Below are 20,638 nucleotides of genomic sequence, written 5' to 3'. Positions count from 1 at the left end.
TAAATTTTGTTTCAATTGTCTCATAGTTTCCATACATTACTGTGATAATTTTGAGATGTCTTAGGCAATGTTGTTTTAAAACAGCGTTATGCATTTAAGGGTTAACTATATTTTACACTACGTGTCGTATTTAATGATTACCATATGTATAGAAATGTATTATTTATTTGTAATATAACGGAATCAATTTTTATAGCAAAACCCAGAGTATGTGCACTTTAAGAGTCAAGTACAGAGGAATGCGCTACACTGCATAATAAGACTAATTTTGGAGAAATTTTTCAATAGAACCTTAGTAACATTGCGAGCCTCTTTCTCTTTCGATTATTACGACGTCACTACATAACTTGGCACTAAATTTTCAGTACATATCGAAAGCCCGTATTTAGGAATACAAAACTGATAGCTCCCAAATAGTTTGTTTTAGCTTTATGATGTCTTTGGTTCCATTTTTGAATTTGTTAGTTTTTTTGGCGATATTTTCAAATGAATGGAATTAGGATGGTTCTTGTGGTTAGGGTGGTCAAAGTATCAGCTGTTTAGATGTGTGAAGTTTACCTGCGCAATGCCCTACAATATAAGAACACAAATAAATTGAAGCAAGTTTGCTGAATAAACAAGGCTATCTATAATGATTACTTTGTTATGATTTTATTAAAAGATTTGGGTAGGGTGGCTCTTGAAAAATTGTTCATTAATTTTCAGAAAGAAGAGATAATAGCTCTAGTAGTGAAATCAACACTACCATGCAGTAAATGGTTTGAGTTTTGACGTCCAGTGGACCAAAAAAAAGCGATTCGAATTAATTGATATGATACACCTCCGTAATGAAATTTTATATTGGATTTTTCATGATTTAACATTTTTCTCTGTTTGTAAAAAAGGTTGAATAGAGTCTTCTCAAAGTATTAAGTCTTGAGGACAAAAGATAGATTTTTTACAGACCTTCAAAGGTGAAATAGATGATCATTTCTGGAGAAACTGTGTTCAAGCCTATGTTATTAAAATGAATATATCGTTTTAGTTAAGAATCCGATTAGGGTCGAACTGAATTCATTAGTAGGGTTATTCGGTGGACTTATATTTGCCATTCAATTTAGTCGATACAAGGCTTTCTTCTCAGTCACTCTTTCTGAAGAACAAATAATAAATCGTGCATTAAATTAAAATTAATTTTTTCAAAGCGTCTGTACTTTTTTTTTGAAACAGTTTGGAAAGATCGCTTGTAGTTCGTGGCTCTTGAAAATTAGTGTATTTTGCGAAAGTAAATGTCTTATTTTGCCCCTTTCTATCCCGAGGTATGAAAAAAGGTGATTTTTCATGATATGTCTGAAGGAGACGCGTGGTAATGATTGATTACCCTGGGTTCGCAATAAGATTTATAACTGTCTCTTAGCATTATCAACAATTGAAAAAATGTGTATTCTGCTATAAATTCACTAAACCCATTTTAAAAAAATGAATTTTCAGATAAAGTGCACTTTGTATTCGTAAATGTGGAATTTTCAAACCATCCTAAGTACCAAAATTTTGAAGCAGAAAAAAATAAAAAATGAGCGCCAAATATGAATTCAGCGACGTAAAACTACCCCAATGTGAAGTTTTCACCAAATTTGAACCCCTTTTGAGGTTTTGTCTGACTTTTGTATGGAAGTTGATCACTGTGCGACAACTGAATTTGATAAAATCATGAATAAAATTGAATTTTCTTATTTTTTCTTTCATCTCATTTCATTTCACACATGATTGAAAATCCTTGAAACATTTTTGAAGTCGTAAATTGAAAATTCAAACTTCAAAAATAAGGTTCCATTTTTGAAACGGTTCCAGTTTTGGCAACTGAAAAAAATAAAATTGTTGCCAAAAACGGAATCCTACTGTATTTTACGACAATTGCCTTTAGTAAATTTCGAATATAAGTACCTTACCTCATTCTTCACAGCAAATTCGCTGCTTTTGCTGCTTAGGCTATATTGTATAAGTTCCAATGCAACGAAATAAGCCCAATATAATTCTCAAGAGGAAAAGCATAACATTATATCGGTTCTATATTAGCTCTAAAACAACACTACATGCATATGTAAAGCATACATGCTTTAAAGATCCTTAATGCATGTATGCAAAATAACAGCTTTTATACATGTAATAGAGCTGGTGATAATACTACATTTCGAATGTGCGTGTATGTATTAACGATACTGATATAAAGTTTGATTACATTGCAAATGCTAAAGCAGGGATTTATTGAAACATTAGTGCAAATGTATGGCCAATATTGTGCAATAGCCAATACGACTTGGTTACAACTCATGTTTATTGTGCCCAGGGGCCCCGAGTTATCTTAAGACGGTCCAAAGATTTTTTCATTCTTGTAATGTCCCGGCATCTACAGCCTAATGGGCTTGTGGAGCATCTGCGCTAATTGTAACGACTATCACACTATCGAACGCATTGTCTGGTCATTTGCTGAGTATTGTAGCGTCAGATCTCAGTTGAAGGAATCACGTGTCTCATATAAGGATATTCTGGCAAGCCGCGATCTCTTCTATATGTATACTATATGTATACGATATACAATTATACATACTTCTATTAAAAACATATCAATATCCAAAACAACTCATCTTTTTGTCTGACATTCTTAGAGCATATGTCTGTAAATCTAATTCAATGCACCAATCGATTCACTCCACTTTTTACTTATTTAGCAGTAAAAAAATTGCATAGTACCACTTCGCAAGCTAAAAGATGATTTCATTTTCTCATCAGCAACTCAGAGCTTGTTACTGAGGGCACTCACATACGTTGTGTGAATTATTTGGATTAAGTGTCGAACTGGTGCCATATTGGTGCTAGTTTGGAACTTTCGTCTAACTGGCCTCAAGTTGATGTTAGTTACTGACGAGATGGATTCGAAATACCGAAATCCAACTTTTCTAAGTTAGTTGTTATGCCCTCATGCACAAATTAGTTCATTAATTTTTTGTCCTCTCCAGAGAGAAAAAAATATTGCATGATGATTTTCGTAGAAAATAGTTTACCTCGGCTAAGTTTTATTATGTGTGATGTAGTAGTTGTATACTAGACAGTAGTAGTTGAAAACTATTTTATTTCTGAGTGGCTTTGCAGAATAAGCCAATAATTCTAAAAAGGATTTTCGAATACCTTCAATTATACATATAGTGACGTTAAAATTCCATTTTTCACAATTAGATGCCAGCTACTAATGACGTCATATGCGCAAAAGATCATCCTTCCCAGATATACTGAAGATACACTCGCGTCTAGTCTATCTTTCGACAAATCCATTGAAGAAGAAATTCGTGGAATCTAAACACAGTTATGCTACCTGAAATGAAAAGACTCGAATCATCAAAAAATGTTATCATCATCAATCATGACTAGAACACCCCTCTTTGAAGTTGGATTAATACGATTTTACCTAGAGAATTATACAATCCAGCACCGCGGGCGAAAACAACTGCTCGCGGACAAACTATCCTTCGGTGTTAATTATATCTGGATGATACGTGGATTACGTCAACCGTCCCCCACACGGCAGCAATAGCTAGCAGCGGTATCGCGTAAAGCACGGCTGTTGGTTGACGGCGTTTCGCACCGTTCAAATCGAAAAAAGAACGGAGGCGCTCATTTCCCAAAACCCACGACGCGAGCAACGGTCCGACTCAAAGACAATAATCATCGGGCGGGGGTTGGATGTTCTCGAAAATCGCGAAAATATATAGCCGATTGTGGGGCATGGCTATACGGAAACAATAACAAACACCAATTGCTTCCCATGGTGAATGGATTCGGCAGAAAAAACAGACACATCTCACTAGTCATAAACAATTGGCTCGATACGTGACCGTGCAGCTGGTTAGTTTACATTATGAGTTTAGATTGAACTTTTCTATCTATGCGGTTTTCCAAGGATGGGCGGTTTTAGATCCTTTCAGTCTCACAATCTCCAGTTATATTCCGAACGGATATACAGTGGCTTGGTATGGCTCACAAGTCAGGTGTCGTACGTTCGCATCCCGTTCAGGGTTGATTCTTAGAATAAGTACGGTAATTGATAGAGTCTTGCACACTAAGAATTTGCTGCGAGAACTATCATAAGTAATGGTCCAATCCCACAAAAGGCTTCTCTTGTGATGAAGTCATAGTCAAACGAAAATATTATATTATAGGCTTTTTGTAAGAAACGTATGTTTATTCTTGGCATGGTTTCAATTAAAAAGACATGATGAGCTATTACGTAGGATAGTCCTTATAATACTACCATACATAGAAATAAAATTCTGGAAAAATACCATAGTTTTACAATTAGTTGACTCGATATTCAAAGCTTCCGCTTCCTTTGAACAGCGCCGTGTTAAATCTGTACTAATTAGATATTTCATCCGTGAATAGTACAACCATATTTTGTGTTTACGCCGAATTACACCAGCTGTGCAATAATTTAACAGACCATTGCATTTTCGCAACTCGTTACCCTCAGAACACCAACTGTCGCTCAGCGTGAGAGTCGCAATTTATGCCAAAAATATAATAATAATTACAATATAAACAAACGCCTATGACTTGTCCTGCCAACAAACAATAACGCGGCGTAGTGCCATAAGTGAAATCTCTCCATTCGAACGCCACCCACACACTTTTCTCGTTTGTGATCTGCACGTAGCTAGAGGCGTGCTCATCAATCTTTCTGGGAAAGCGTCGCCCATGTTTACATCCTCATGCTGACCCCGTACCTGCCAGTTGTTGCGTTGGGCCCATTTGAACCATTACTAAGTAGTAGAACCATCATCACCTAGTGCCGAAAATAATAATAAAAAAAAAAGAAATCTTATGTAGATAAAGTTTGCATTTCGCTGGTTGAAATATGTACACTGAACTAATGCAGGCCACCCTCGAGATACCTAGGTCGGACATGATTCTGTCTCCAAATTTATAAAGTTCCATCTTCAGCTTTCAGACATAACAGTCGATTGGTCTGTCAAGGAAGCGTTTTTGGGTGTCTTTTAATAGAATCGTGACATCTTGATGATCGCAGGGGTGTGTACATTAAATCAGGAACATGCGTTGACATTCGTCATGGCGGGGTCTCTCTTGCATTAGTTCTGCTGTCTAAACAGAATCAACAACAATATAAGTGTATTAAAGAATAGGAGAGAATTGGGCGGGAGTGTTACTAGATGAATGTTGACCGAATTATGAACGTGATAGATAAAGCCTTTAGTTCGGTTTACAACGTAGAGTAATAATAAATTTTAAATTTCAATTTAGTGTAAGCATGAAAGATCACCCATGGTTGCTATTTTGTTATTCACCAGGATCAATTAAGATTGCTAAACGATCATTTGAAACAACACGCTTAGAAATGACATCAAGATGATTTATGAGGTGTTTCTTTTTGAATGTGTTGGTAAATGAACGCTAACATGATGTGATGTAACATCCTCAAGAAATTGTATCCCCACACAAAAAGTAACCTGTCAGATTCAGTGATTTCTAAATAATGATCTATAGACGGTTGTGATGGATTGACCATTCTTTGTCAAACCAAATTTTACTTGATTTTTCCTGCAGAATGATTTTAAAACAGGGGGAGACAATTTGTTTTTTGCGAGGGAGGTAATTCACGTTTGAAAAAGTTAATATTAATTATAGTACGGGTGACAGCAAAAAGACAGGGAAACGAAGAGAAATAAACTTGCAGATACGGGCGAATGACCAAATGGTTAAAACCCAAATAAACAACAACAAAAAAGCAGATCCAGCGATACGAAAGACAGGATACTTAAAATTTGCAGCTTCGAATTTCGAGTGACAGTCAATACATAATACATACACAATCAATACATAAAATACATCAATCTAGTGGTGGAGGTGGAGACTATATTGACAACACAAAAAAACTGAAGGGTTGTGTACAGGACACGACCTCGGTGACATTGAAAGTGTACCATTTTCCAACAGCGTGCAATATAATTCGCCAATGAATTTTAATCTATCGACTCATCTCAAGGCGCAAGCACGTAGCCAGAGGGGGGAGCTAGGGGGCTAAAGCCCACCCCCCATCGAGATACTTAAAAAATAAACTTAAGAAACAACATGTTTTTCGATGACTCTTTAAAAAAATGTATCTTGTTTAGCTGCAACAAATTAATGAGAGAATGGTGAAAAATATCGCCATATCGAACCTCCGAAGACAGCGGTCACGATATCTACTCATTATGCTGAGGATGATAAAACAGTTCCTTTCATATTGTGTGTCTCGTACTCGTCAGAAGAACAAAAGAATGTGTTATGTTAACTCTTGCTGTGGTGATCTGTCGGATGACTGAAACGCACCAGCAAGAAGTGGTGCCCCAGCCAAATACGGAGGCTATTGACTTCCAGTCTTTGCGCACTCCAAGACGCTGTTCATTAGAAAAATATTTCCCAGCCTAGTAAACAGGTCTCCATGCGCAATTGCTCGCACGAGACTTGTAGGATATCCATTAACGTTTTATCATATTCATTGTTTACATCATGGAAATATATTATAGACTAATTAGCTAATGCATTGAACCGAGTCAAATGAACAAATAAAAATGTAGAAGTTTTATAGAAAACTGAGCACAAAAACTGTCCCACAATGAGAATTTCATCGCTAGTGATTGCGTCTAACAAAACTCAAACATTATGCTAGATATTAACCAGAATAAAGTTAGTTAAATTGAATTTCTGTAATAGGCAGTACACTGTATGCATAGCATATACATCAGGCACCTCACTCAAGCATAATAGACAAAAAATTTCAATTAGCTGATGACAAAATAGCCGAGATGACAGTTCTTGTTTTCGCGTCATTTTAATGCAATAGTACTTCTATTAACACTCAATTTCACTTTATGCGTTCCGTCTTAAAACACTGTTAGTCCGGAAAATCGTGATATTTTAAACAATCGATCAATAAGCAAGAAAAACGTGAAAAAGTAAACAAGCCAAAAAGTGGTGAAACAACGGTTTTCCTGATGTGCTCATCAACCCACGAATTATATACCCTCGTATATTACTAATTTTACATACATACAGAAACGTACACAGTAACGGTAGGACTAACTGTTGTGATTTTATCTTTACTTTCCATCGGATGTCAATTGATGTTAAACCAAGTCAATCAATCATAATATACTTAATGTTGCAACAAGCAGCAGCATTTTAGTCGCTTTAGATAGTTTCCAATTAGGGTCTACACACCTAGAAAAAATAGTGTAAATTTACGTCTCCTGACCCTGACATATACGAGCATCAAAAATGACTTAGTTTTACGTTTGATTTTAATTTTACATGACGTTTAATTTCGTAAATCATGTAATTTTACTCCACATGCAGCGTTTGTTCTAAATGGTAGGAAGTGTAATGTTATGTCATTGCGCCTGTAAAGTATATGTTTCCTGCAAAATTAAACGGAACACGGTAATGTTCCGTCATTTCGTAAATTACGGTTTGTTGAATTGTGTCATGTTTGCAATTACGTCAACGATAAAATTCAGATTTTGTTGGTGTGTATGTAAGTTTGTTTGTGTCGTCACGAGTGAACAGAAATCAGCAGGTTATGACGGAGAGCGACTAATATGTTGTAGCTAGTTGAGTCTATAAGTCAATGAGTAGAGATTATTGTTTCAATTTCATGTTTACAGTGAGTGATAGTCCTTCGTTTTATTTTTGTTCGTTGTGGAAGTAATGATTAGATATCACGGAGAAAAAAAAGATGAAAATATGAATCAATACATTGAAATCGATTCAAGAGGAGCTCTTCTATATTTCCTATACACTAAACTCGTGTTCTTTCGGAATTGCGCTCTGATTTTATCCTTTCGAAAGATCCGTTATCCGTAGGGCTTTGATACGTTAGGTGCAACAGAACTAGAAACTATTTCTCAAATTGTGGTAAAATGAGCCTGTAATAAAATAGGCATTAAAGCGTTGTTCAAGTAGTCGAACATCTTCCAATATCTAGGGGAACCAGGGGCTATTCCGACCTACCTAAGCAAATCGCCCTTTTTGGTGGATAGATGTGGAAAAAATAATCGGTCAAAAGTCCTAAATGTTAGTTTGAAACCTAAGCTACATTTCGCTGCCATAAAAGATCATTTCACCACTCCATGGCAGCGCTAGGCAGCGATTTGCAAAACTCTACGTTTTTTCATCCTTTTACAACGTAGGGGTAATTCAGACATCCCTCCGATTTACCCCTACATAGATTCTGCTGTCAAAACTAATGTTTTAGAATAGCGGTTCCACGAATATGTACGACAGTCAGAAAGTCTTACGATTTTCTGAAAAATCGAGGGGGTCCGAATTACCCCTACTATCTTAATAGCCCCGGGTTCCCCTATAGTAATTGTTTCAATTTTCAATTAAATTTTCCATAATGTACTAATGAACTCGGATGAACAATCTTTTCATTTATTAATCAATTGATAGCTAAACAAATTATATTATATATGTACGAAAAATTCGCATATTTTATGAAAATTGTCTGTACGAAACTAATTCTTAGCGATTTGAGAATATATTCTATCAGTGTGGTATTTTCGACGAACAAAACATCTAGCGCTCTAAGCATGTATTCTGGAGGTTTGTTGTCTTTGACGATGCACACTGACTAGAACTGAGTATTACTTTGACAATTTCGGTTTTTCTGTACATAAGGGTCATTCCTGAATACATCACCGAAATATGCAGATTGCTTAAAGAAATTGATCTCAAAATTTGATTTCTTTGACAGGCACCGACTGACAACTCAATACACGGCGTATCGAAACTCTGTCTACATTGGTCGTAAATGGACGCCCAGCATCACTGAGAATTAACGGAAATCCTATATACATAAATTAACAGTGAATTCAAACAAATTTGATGTCAGCTTCGCTATGTTTATTATATTGAGCTTAAAAATAAAGTTTAAAAAAAAAAAGAAAAAAAAACCTGTTTCAGTCCACCTACTGGTGCAATTGTGCATTTCTCATTTGTCCAAACTACGATTCCATGGCTCATTATGTTCAATACAATGGTGGAAATGTAAATTACATATTCAGTACGATTTGCACATAGTACATACAAAGGATCGACAGCCACGATTCTTAGATACTATGTGTCGACACTGAAACATCGCTTGAAACCAGCGGCGAATCAAGGAGGAAGATCCGTTAAGAAATTTTAAACTAGTTATAATTTTAAAGTAGCAATCGCTTACTGCATACTCTTACCTAAGCCTATACAAGCCGGGATTAGGTTGACGATTTTTAGCGCGATTGCATAACCTTTCTATATGAGAAAGGCAAAAATGTGCCAAAGTCAAAAAAGTCAATTTTCGTCAAAAAAAATTTTCGAGATTACATCAATTTTCCGATCTCGACGAACTGAGTCGAATGGCATATGACATTCGGCCCTCCGGGCCGGGATTAGATTAGATTCTAAATTAAAAAGGCAAAAAGGGTCATTTCACGTCAGATTTACAACCTGAATTTTAATTTATTCTAAAATTCTTTCCTGCGTTCTTTAGCGAAAAATAATCGCTTTTGAAATTGAATATTTTATCACTGATATCTCGAAATCTATCAATATATAGAAATTTTTTCTATCTAATATAAGTTGCGTTTTCACATGAGCTTGCCGGAAATTTTTTGGAAATATTTTCATTTTTTTATTTCGTTTATGTATTATTTAATTGTTAGAAATAATCTTGAAAGGTTTATATGAATAATTTCCCAAAATTAGGAGTACTATTCGTGGATTCACATTTTTTCGTGAACTGGTTTGTGAAATACAATAAAGTTTTAGCAGCCGCTAGTAAAATACGGAAACTCTTAGGACCTTGACTTTTTTTCGTCGTATAGATCGTTAAATTATTCCCTCGAACTAGTCGATTACTCGACTTTTCTGCTTCTTTCGACAACTACTGTAGCGAATTTATACTTCAAAGTGAGTAGGATTCATGTTTCAGAATAAGTAGACCAGTTCTGTCACTGTCAATAAGCTGGATTAAGCATAATATATGCTAACCATAGGCGTTCAAACAAAAACATTTCTATCGGATGTGAGTCCGAAATTGGCAAAGAATTTGGTGCATTTGTCCAAGGACAACTGGGATATTCTAGTCAAGGCACTAACTGGAAAAACTTGCAACCGAACGATACAGAAACCAATTTTTTGTAGCTATAATAATAATGAACCGAAAACATTCAAATTGCTTAATTTGTACACAAAATTCACTTGAAACAAGTACTACATACATTGCAAATACACAACAACACCACTGGGACTCACTGCTACCCTGAAAGGCCTGGAAAGGGGATCGTCAGTAGTTCTACCATGGTCAAACCGGCGGAAACAGAGCAAGAACCGCCATCAAATATTCGTCGACGGTCACTTTCATACAGGCGAGCAAGGATGCAAAATGCCTACCTTTTCTGTGGCTGTAATTTTTCTGCCCACATTCTCATTTCTCTTTCGACGCTGCTGTCGTTCGCTAGTGCAGGACACTCAGCGCTGTACGGCAATCTATAAGCAAAGCAGTAACATGACAAAAAATCCTGCCCGCAGTACAGCCACCAGACGCGAGCGGTACAGCTTCTCTTTCCTTATTTTACACTTTTTAGTATTTTTAATCTATTCAATATTTTTAATCACAAACGACGACAATGAATGCGGTTCGTTTACGCCACGACCGGCATTAACGCTTTCGTGTGCGGGCTTCTCCCTTTGACTAAGCAGAAAAAAGTGTACAAAGCGAGAGAACAAACTTTACTACGCCACACTCTCACCAAGCAGTCGGAGTACAGCAGCAAAACAAAAATGTATTCTACTGCTGTACGGGAAAATGTACTTGGTTTGGCTACCGTTCTGGCAAGAGCTGTAGTGATGCGTCGCTGTAGCGGGCTGTACGGCTTGTGTAAATGTAAATATACCGAAAAAATATAGTTTACCGGTACCGCTGGCATCCCTACAGGCGAGCGAGTGAGTAAGATGTATTTTAATAATAGTTGTAATTTCGAGGGAGACACCAAACTTAAAAATGGCGGAATGTTTCGTGAAAAATAGCAATTTTAATTTCAAATGACTAAAAAAACCCTTACTTGAAAAATTTTCTCGAAAACTCAGCGCAGGGATTAGTTATCTTATACATAGAATGTGCATGAAAAGTTTGAAATAAATCTGGTGTCTTTCTGTTCGTGCAATATTTTCCAAAGTTTTCCAGTAGTATATAATGTGTTTGACGGAAAATCGAAGTCAATCATTCACATAGTCATTTCTTCCACAGAGTTACTTGTTAATAGCGTGAAAATAGAGAGATTTTACGTAATGATTTTATCGTTACATTCTGATAACTTTGCAATGCATGCGCGTGAAATACACCCGCTCGTTCAGCGTAGCGCCATCTATAAATGACTAGTCGATGCAACGATTTCACTGATGATTGAGGACAATTCTTGCACCCAAATTAATTGAGAGCAGGTGAAATTGATTAATGTTATTTTTTCATTGTTTATATATTTTATCCAAATAATTTTCTAATTGTAAATACGGGCTAAACGAGGTAAGTTACATCCATTTTGCACTGAAATGTTATTTAATAAGTTCCTCGTAAATAACCTGTCCTACTAACACAAATTCATATTCCTGAAACGTGTATGAAAGTAGTATGGGTTCCCTGCCTTTCGCAAGTGGATTTGAACTAATATTCCTTCCCTTCCTCGACGATTGTAAGAACGTGGCCAGGTGTATAGGGGAGACTGAGGAGACTTGAACCCCGGGGAGACTTGATCCCATCATTGTAACTCAAAGGCAGATCAGAATACATTAATCGAATATACTATAAAGTTGCGTAGTTTTATCTAAACACAAATTACATTAGCACAGAAAAAAGAAATTGGACATTTGTGTAACCGAATTTTTACCGATTTAAAAAAAAATCTCAGAAGAACTGAAGATTTATTTTCTAAATTTTCAAACTTTTATAAAATTCATAAAATCACCCACTACATACTCTACTTTTGCATACAGAATTACAGGAGAATGTCAATTATATGAATACGTTATGATTGAGCTGATTCTTTTGTTCAAATAAGTTTGCTTAAATAGATGCTATTGGTTCACTTGATCCCTTCAAATTCGTGGAGATTTGATCCCCTTCACCATACTTCATACACACCACTGAAAATAACCGAATTCACACCAGAACAATTTAAGTCATTGTTGTCATAAAAAAAATGTCAAAAATGAACGCTTCATCGTAAAGAAACTTAACTGTAATTGTTTACTACAGTATACGTAGCAACCATTCATCCCACATTTGACGTTCCTCAACCAGAATGAAGACAGCTTTCAAATAATTGCACGGAGACTTGGGGAATTCGTAAAAAAATCAGGTGAGAGATGCGTAATATGTAGTAACAAAAATAACAATATCTAACCATAACAATTTAATCAATACTACAATCCATTTATAAAATTGAATGGGATAATGTATCCGTTTTTGCCCTATTAAGAAGGGTACCACATTATTACAATAATAATTTTATTATTTCAGCTTCTTTAATTTGTTATTAAGGTCCATTTTTTATTAACCTCTATAATAGGTTTTAACCTTAAGATCATTCGCCTCTTATTAATAGCCAATATAATAACAAAATTGTCTTGAGAATGGTGAAAATCTTCTGTTTGAGCGCAGCAAAATCTCTAATCGAGTACTCCCATTATCGCAATACCATTTGAGTCAATGCGTTGAGCAAAGATGGCAGACGCTGCTTTCACCAAAGGCGCTTCAGATGGGTAGGATGATAATAGAAACAGGGCAAAAATAGGCTTATTACCCTACATGCTCTTTTAAACACGTTTTCATAAAGGAATCAAGTGTCCCCAAATTAGGGATCGAATCTCCACTAATCTAAGAATTTTCCAGTTTTTTGTTGTTTTCCAAAAATGCTCATAGCTCATGTCCAGTATAATATTTCCATGTAATTTTTTTATGATTATCAGTCAACCCTAGAAACAATCTAAAACTACAAAAAAACTTAGTTTTTGTATCATTCCACGGAGTAGGATTGAAAAATAAAAAAGGGGATCAAGTCTCCTCAGTCTCCCCTACTGTGATGCTTGTTCCACTATGAAGAAAAAGCGTTAATCCAAAATGTTTTTTTCTTGCGACACGATATGGTGGATATTCACGATTTGTGTAATCGAATATGGTATGCTATGCTATGCAAAGTTTGAAATAAATCGGTTAAGTAGTTTTTGAATGACAGTTACCACTGCAAATTGTATTTTTCCAGAGGCATTCTCAGGAGCGGATCCAGAAAAAAATTTCGGAGGGGGTCCGAAATTTCGATTTTGAAATGTTCATTGTACAATACGTGATATGTAATAACCTCATTTAATTAAAATCAGTTTTGGTGGTCGAATCTGGTTTGAAATGATTTTGAGTTTAGAATGAATTTAAAATAGAAACTATTTTAAAATTTCTCAAGAAGTTAAAAAAATTCGAGGGGTGGGGGGTCCGAACCTCCAAGACTCTCCCCCTGGATCCGCCACTGGGCGTTCTACAAAAAGCTTCGTCACCGAGTCGCTTGTCGATATTTTTGCATACAAGTTAAGGAAGTTAAACGTTTTTCAATAACACAATCCCTGCAGTTTGCCCAGTAGCGCGCCGACCCTGCGAACAAGTCCGAGTCACGTGCTTCTGAAGCTAGTCGGGATAATCATAAGTTACAAACTCAATTATCACACGAATACACTTTAGCGTGCTGAGTAGTATTCGTGTGATCTTTGTGAATCTTATTGCAGAACCTAATTTCATTTGATATGTAACTGCTCTGCATAATGCAATTGTGTGTCCATTTTTTTAACCCACGTACAGGCAGCTAAGACTCAAATGTATCCTATTTTTTCTAACCCAGTGTGGTAAAGAGCTACAGGTTTTATCAATAGGGTTAATTATTCCTTCGGAAATGAAGATTGTTATCTTTTTCCATTTCCCTACTTTTTTCATTCACGTCCCTTTCCCTTCCGATCAGGAAAGGGAATGAGACGACTTAGCAAGGCACAAATCTCCTAATGACATGAAGAACATACCAATACAGCCAATATATTGTAATTCCCGATTACAAAACCAGATTGGCCCAAGAAAAAGCAACTGAATAGCTTAATATTAGAACCGGTGTTCTTCACCTAGCTCTCCCCGAAGCGTACCATTTATTATAATTGGAAATGTATAATTTATTCCGCCTGATTCCATCGTACGTTACTTTTGAATACAGTGCACACTACGCTCAGACAATGTTAATAACCTACGAAAGACAGGAAGCAGTGATACGCTTAACCGAATGCAGAAACAGGTAGAAGAAACGAAAAACATGTCGAATAATTTACGATTGTTTCATTAAAGACAGCAGCAAAAAAGTTAATGTCAATTTTGTCGGTTGCAGTAAAATTTGATGAGAACTGGTGAATAAGAAAAATAGAAATATATATAATAAGTGTATAGTTCGTGTTTACCAAAATTCTTTCAATGCAGAAACTATAACACGATTTGCGGTCTACCGAACTTGGAACCTTTCTGAAATAAAACTTTTATTGTAAACCTCCCATAATCCCGGACCACCCGTTATTTTCTAGCCTATCATGCACCAAAAAGCATAATGCTTTCCATGTTTACTACAGCAGGTTTCCGAAAACATAAAAAACTAACGTACAAGCTAAACGTCTACTTGTTTCAACCTTATGCATAAACCTGGTTGCGTAGTCATAAAACACAAACTTCTCGTTTAACCTCCAAATACTATAAACAGTTGCATACAGCATCACGAGTTGCTTGCCCACCTATCTCCTACGAGCACGTTGGAAAACAGCTATACGAATATGAATCTGCTACCTATTCTTACGGCCACGCTTTGGAGCAGCTACTATGTCTCGCGATCATTGCTGATCATTCAAATAAACATATTGCTACATACAATCGCACCCATACGAAACCAATCTCCTAGCGACGCATCATGCGAACGCACCGGAAAAGTTTTTCCTCCTACCAACTTGTTCCACTTATATGACTCGGGTGCACTACACTATCCCACACCAAAGACGAATTCTACTACTGTTTTCATGCAATTTTGTCCTCCTCAACACCAACACCGATGCACATTTTAACCGCACCAACACTCTCGACACCACACCGGCAGCAGGCCGGAATAACGGATTATAATAAAAAGGCAGCAGCACCCTGAACATCATCCGCAGAATATATCGTGAAAAACCATCATCATCATTATAGTCATTCGTCGCACTTTTGCTACTGAAACAAGTTGGAAAAACCCCCGGGCCCCAAGAGCAAAAAAAAACAGTTGGTTCACTTGTATTGCGGGCATCAAGAATCAGTTGCGACCGACTGTAGGCAGCGCAATCCGAAAGCGACAGTATAGTGCGTTATAGTGGTTACTAGTGTATTGGGTGGAACATCAGTAGTGCACGGCGGCGTTGCGATCCACGGTCAGTCAGTGCTATTGGGTCGTGTTGTAACAACCATCTATCTGGACCTCAATAAAAAGGAAACGCTATAGGAAACAGTACCCCTACGAAGTGCAAAGGAACGTGTTAGTCGGTTCAGTGGCAGGAAACTAGTTGCATTTAATTGTTAGTGATTTTTGTGTGTGTAAAGCGGTAGATTCCGGTAAACAGGATACAATGGTTAGTATTAGAACTTTGATAAGTGTCATATGAATAAATATGGAAACGCATGGTGTTTAATGGATGGAGTGTGCTTGGTAGGGATAATGAAGTGGATAAGAGTACAATTTATGTTAAATTTTACAGCAAAAAGTAGAGTAGTAATTAAAATATCTGTTTGAATATCTAGTAAAGATAGTGTTGTTGTATAATCTCCGGACGCGATATTAGCAACTTTAATATTGCTTAATGTATGATTTCTTTAGGATTTATTATAGTTTCCCCGAAATTTCAAAAAGTATGAATTTATCGGAGAGTGATTTACCAAACCCGCATATTTCTGATAAATTCCTCCAGGAACATAGCTTGAAAAATCAAAAAGATATAAAATTAATATTAAAGAATATAAATATAGATCTTTCCAAAGACAAAAACTATTAATTTTTCATATTATCAAATTGAACCAAACATTTCTGGCGGTTAAAACATTTGTTCAAGTTAAAAGTGAAGTGTTTGATTAAACAAAATGCAGTTTGTGATTTTTCGTGATGCAACTGATATAAAAGATATGGCGTCAACATTTTATTTTGTTATTAAAATATTTTTGTTATTAAAATATTACATGAAATTGAATAAACAAAACAACAAAATCTATTCAAAGACCTTGGCTCCAATCTTTTTGCTGGGTTAAGTGACAACGATGCCAACTTCTGTTCCTGAAACTAATGCCAAACAGGACCAGTAGGGTCAAATAAGGATCTGTTCACATTCTCATAGAAAACCAATTAATGTGTTGTATCAATGTTTGAAATATAGCCTGTTTCAGTTAGCTTGCGATCTATCCATGTATATAATAAAAGAAGAATTATTGACCCAATTATGACCTCAAAATGTCTAGTGAAAATTGGTTGAAAGTGAGCGTACCTACTGTCAAGTTCGTTGTCAAGTACGAAAATAGAATTGAAACTGGGGCACTACATAGTTACGGAATATGGCCTAATTCGTTTTACTTTGTATTATTTATTTTCTTCAGGTGGAGAGCATATAAATAGGTTTTTTAAACCAGGGTGCATGATTTTTAGAATATGCCCGTTAATAGATTGGTTGTCTTTATTGTAGAGACTTGAAGCTGAGACACTGTCGGCTGTATATTTAATTGATAAATCTATTGTAAAAGGGGTAGCCTTCGTCCCATAATCCAATTCAAAGTTTTTCTAGAGGTTATAGAATCCAATGCATTGGGACGCCAAAGAGGTATACGAGCGCACGGACGAACGTAGTCGTTGTAAATACCACTGCTTCGTCCAATCGAATTTCTCGCATTCGAATAGGCGGGACAGATAACAAAATAGTTATTGACCGGTTGAAGCAAATCGAGACTAGTTCCCTTCAGAATTCTTCTACATAGACCTAAAACTGCTGTTCAAAATGTACTAGTTAAATGAAGAAAATACTAGTTAAATGAAGAAAATACTCATTTTCTAAAAAACAACGAATTTAAATTATAATTTCACGGATATCTTTAGTTTTCATATAAAGTAAACTTTTGTAAATTCAAAACCTTTTTCCGAGAACAAATTGTGGTATAAGTTACTGAAGGTTGGAAAAACAAGTTAAACAGCACTAATTTACCGCAAATACTTGTTTTGACTTTCCACTATGATTAAAGTTTATCGTGCATCTAAAAAGGTAGCCTAATTAATTAATTTGTCAGGACAGGTGATTAGCTGAACATTCGTGTCTATTAGTCATAGCACAGAGAACAGACGTCCATCTTCAGCATTCAACTTGTGTAAAATCTCTAACGGTTTCGAAGGTAGTTGGGGTATCCAAACCAGGTGCGCTACTGTCGTCATGTTTTTTCGTGGCTGAGTTCGACAGAATTGACAGCGGTTACTCCTCAACCCAGTCAAACTAATCCGGTACCGGTTCGGACTTCCAGCATGAATTCCAGCTCAAATGCAACAACCGATAGAGTCGGAATCGGTTGTTTTCTTTGAGCAAGATTCCATACTGAATCCATTCTGGATTTCGAACCGGTTCCGGAATGGATTTGACGGATAGTTGGGATAGGTTGGTGTGGCGGCGCCAGTGTTTATCGTATATTAATTCAAATGTTTACACACGTTTTTTAAATATTTTTGTTAGATCATGGATGTCTGTTCTCTGTGGTCATAGTGTGCTTTGTTTCTTTAGCCCTAGTAGGCAGGGGATCAAGTTACCACACATCTTTACAAAAACCTCGCTTTGACATGATTTTCAAAATTGTTCATATTACTGACAGGGCATAGTATTCGGATTTACATATTATTCATAAATCGTACAATTCAAATTGACTACAAAATGACAAATTTTGCAATTTAAATTTTTATTTCATTAAAAAGTTATGAGAAGAAAACAAAAGAGGGATCAAGTGTACCCATTCTCCCCTATACTGTCAACCAATTTTCCCAATATACTTTTATCACATTCGTGGCAACTGTTTTGACCCCTTTTAATTGTATCGCTAACTCAGCATACAAGTAGTTCGAATTTTCGAGATGTGAGAGCAACATTTTGAAACGATCTTTTTCGAGGTTTTTTAAATGCACAATTAACAGAAAGCAACAATCTCAATCGTACACGCTGTTTTATGTTTTTAAGTTCCTTGTGAATGTCCGTCACAGGCCTGTGCGTAGTAAATTCTCAATTCTAATAGGGGAGTAGGTAGCTTGAATTTTCACGTTTCTTATAGAAGAAAGGTATAGAAACTAAAGCTTCCATCCCGAGAATTTATTTCCCAGACATCCCGGGATTTTGCAACTTGCGTTTTCTGATTCCCGGGATTCGGAAATCCCGTAAATTGTTTTTGTAAAAGATACATATTCTTTAAGCAGAAAATGCATGCCAGCACGATCGAAAATGGTGAGTGAAGCAAAGCAATCATGTGAAAAAATTCCCCCAGAGGCGATATTCGAACTCGCAACCTTCGAGATTCCGGTCGAGTTGCGAGTTCGAATCTCACCTCTGGGGGAATTTTTTTCACATGATTACTTAGCTTCACTCATCATTTTCGATCGCTTTTCCCCGTTGGATACCACCAGTCCTAGAAAACCTGATATCAATAGCTTCACGATTGCAGTGAAAATGTTACTCATTTGAGGTTTGAACATAGTTTTGTGTTTTAAATCGCAAAAATTACTTTTATCTGGGATATTTTCAATTGCTTTGTATAGACCTAATTTATCTCATATTGTTTTCAAACAAACACCCTGGTGCAGCTGAAAAATTTCGTTGAAGATTTGAGGTAACGAAATTCACGAATTCTTAGTGACGCATTGCAATTCTGTACTTCAACTGAAGTAGGTGCGATCGCTGTATCATCTCAATCTAATCTCAATTTTGGTAATAGAATCAATAATCAAAATAGTATTGAAGAAACAGCTTCTAAGAACTGAGTGACAAATTATCAACGCGCCGCGTTCTTATTTGCAGTGTACCAAACAGACGTTTTTTGATAACTGGGCGAAATTTATCTTGTTTCCAATAAAAATTAAATCAATCTATTTTTAAAAATACGCATATAATTTCTTTTGAATTTCACTCAATATTTTAGATCATTCTTTCATCCCTGGGATCCCGGGATTTCCTGGAAAACTATTGTTTTATTTCCCGAATCCCGGAAAGCTGAAAAACGTTGGGAAGTAGAAGCTCTAATAGAAACACTCTATACCTTAAACTTTGCAGATTTTTTTCCAAAGCCTGGAGGGCAAATTTGTAGTAAACCTACTGACTAAATCTAAAGCTCTTTCACCGGTATTCCCCAGTATTCCGGGGCTACCGATAGGTATAACCACAGATAACAGACGTTTAGGCTCCATTCGAAACGTGTGTAAATTCCGACCACTGAAATTACGAATAAATCAAACTCTGAAACACGTTTGGCAAACGTTCGTAGGTGGCGCAGTGATCGACGCAATACAGTTGAAGTGCAGTTGACAAACACGTGTAGCAAACAGTTGCGTAGATGGCAATAGTGAAACACGGATTTCCAATGTTTATCAATTTGAAAGTTTACACAGGTATTTTAAGAAATGTTGTTCAAGCTTTTATGTCTGTTATCTGTGGTATAACTTAAAATGGATTGTGCTCTTGCTCTTTTTATTTTGTGTTAATCATTCCTATTGTTTTTTATTCATTGCGACTGTTTCTTGTTTGCTGACCAACCTTCGTGATATAACTGAGCTGCTAAGATCTACTGCAAATATTGTCACCTGCAGAGTCGCTAAACGATCCAGAGATACCTTAATGATTTCTATCTCTTTACTACCACTTATCATTCTTGACGCTACTCGTTCCTATTTGTCTGATAGCTGGTGCTGAGACACTACCGGCGGTGAAATTTCTCTAGACAACGATATCTCGAGTTCGTTCGTTTTTGCCTCCTTAGCTGACGTTGTTAGCTCTCTAGACCTTTACTGTGTAACTGGTCTACTCAGGGATCAGGAATCAGTATCGATTGGCTCAAATGGTACGTTCCCCATAGTGGATCGGAATTTTTGCGCCTTGCCGTGGTTTCGTGTCTATTCATCATTTCCTGATTGGAAGAATTGGAGAAGTGGTAAGGATAGGAATAAAGAAAATAATGACACAAAGGACATAGATAATACGGAAGAATTCTTCACTCCCAAGGGAATAAACTTCTCGATGAGCGGATATATCAACACCCCGAACGGATATTGAGATATTAAGATAACAGAACGACAACACCCCCGAAGAGATATTGTCATTCAGATACGGCTTAAACTATAGCTATTTACCACACTGGGAACTAGGAACAATAGCATATCCTTGAGTTTCAGCTCTCTGTACATAGGTTAATTTATGTATGGAGAACAAAAAATCCGGATACATAACTGCATTACTGCCGGGCAGTACATAT

General features: G+C 36.4%; 1 protein-coding gene across 1 annotated transcript in view; it reads left to right on the top strand.

Moving 5' to 3' along the window:
* Window positions 1-15,394: 15,394 nt before the first annotated feature.
* The window catches only part of LOC131694778 (troponin C-like), a 32,159-nt gene continuing 26,915 nt past the window's right edge, over window positions 15,395-20,638 (top strand). The window contains exon 1 of the mRNA XM_058983278.1: window positions 15,395-15,738. Coding sequence (XP_058839261.1) covers window positions 15,736-15,738 — 3 coding nt within the window. The 5' untranslated portion in view covers window positions 15,395-15,735. The remainder of the gene's footprint in view (window positions 15,739-20,638) is intronic.

Source organism: Topomyia yanbarensis, unplaced genomic scaffold (genome assembly GCF_030247195.1).
Source record: "Topomyia yanbarensis strain Yona2022 unplaced genomic scaffold, ASM3024719v1 HiC_scaffold_149, whole genome shotgun sequence".
NCBI classification, from domain to species: domain Eukaryota; kingdom Metazoa; phylum Arthropoda; class Insecta; order Diptera; family Culicidae; genus Topomyia; species Topomyia yanbarensis.
This window is presented reverse-complemented; position numbering and strand designations above follow the sequence as displayed.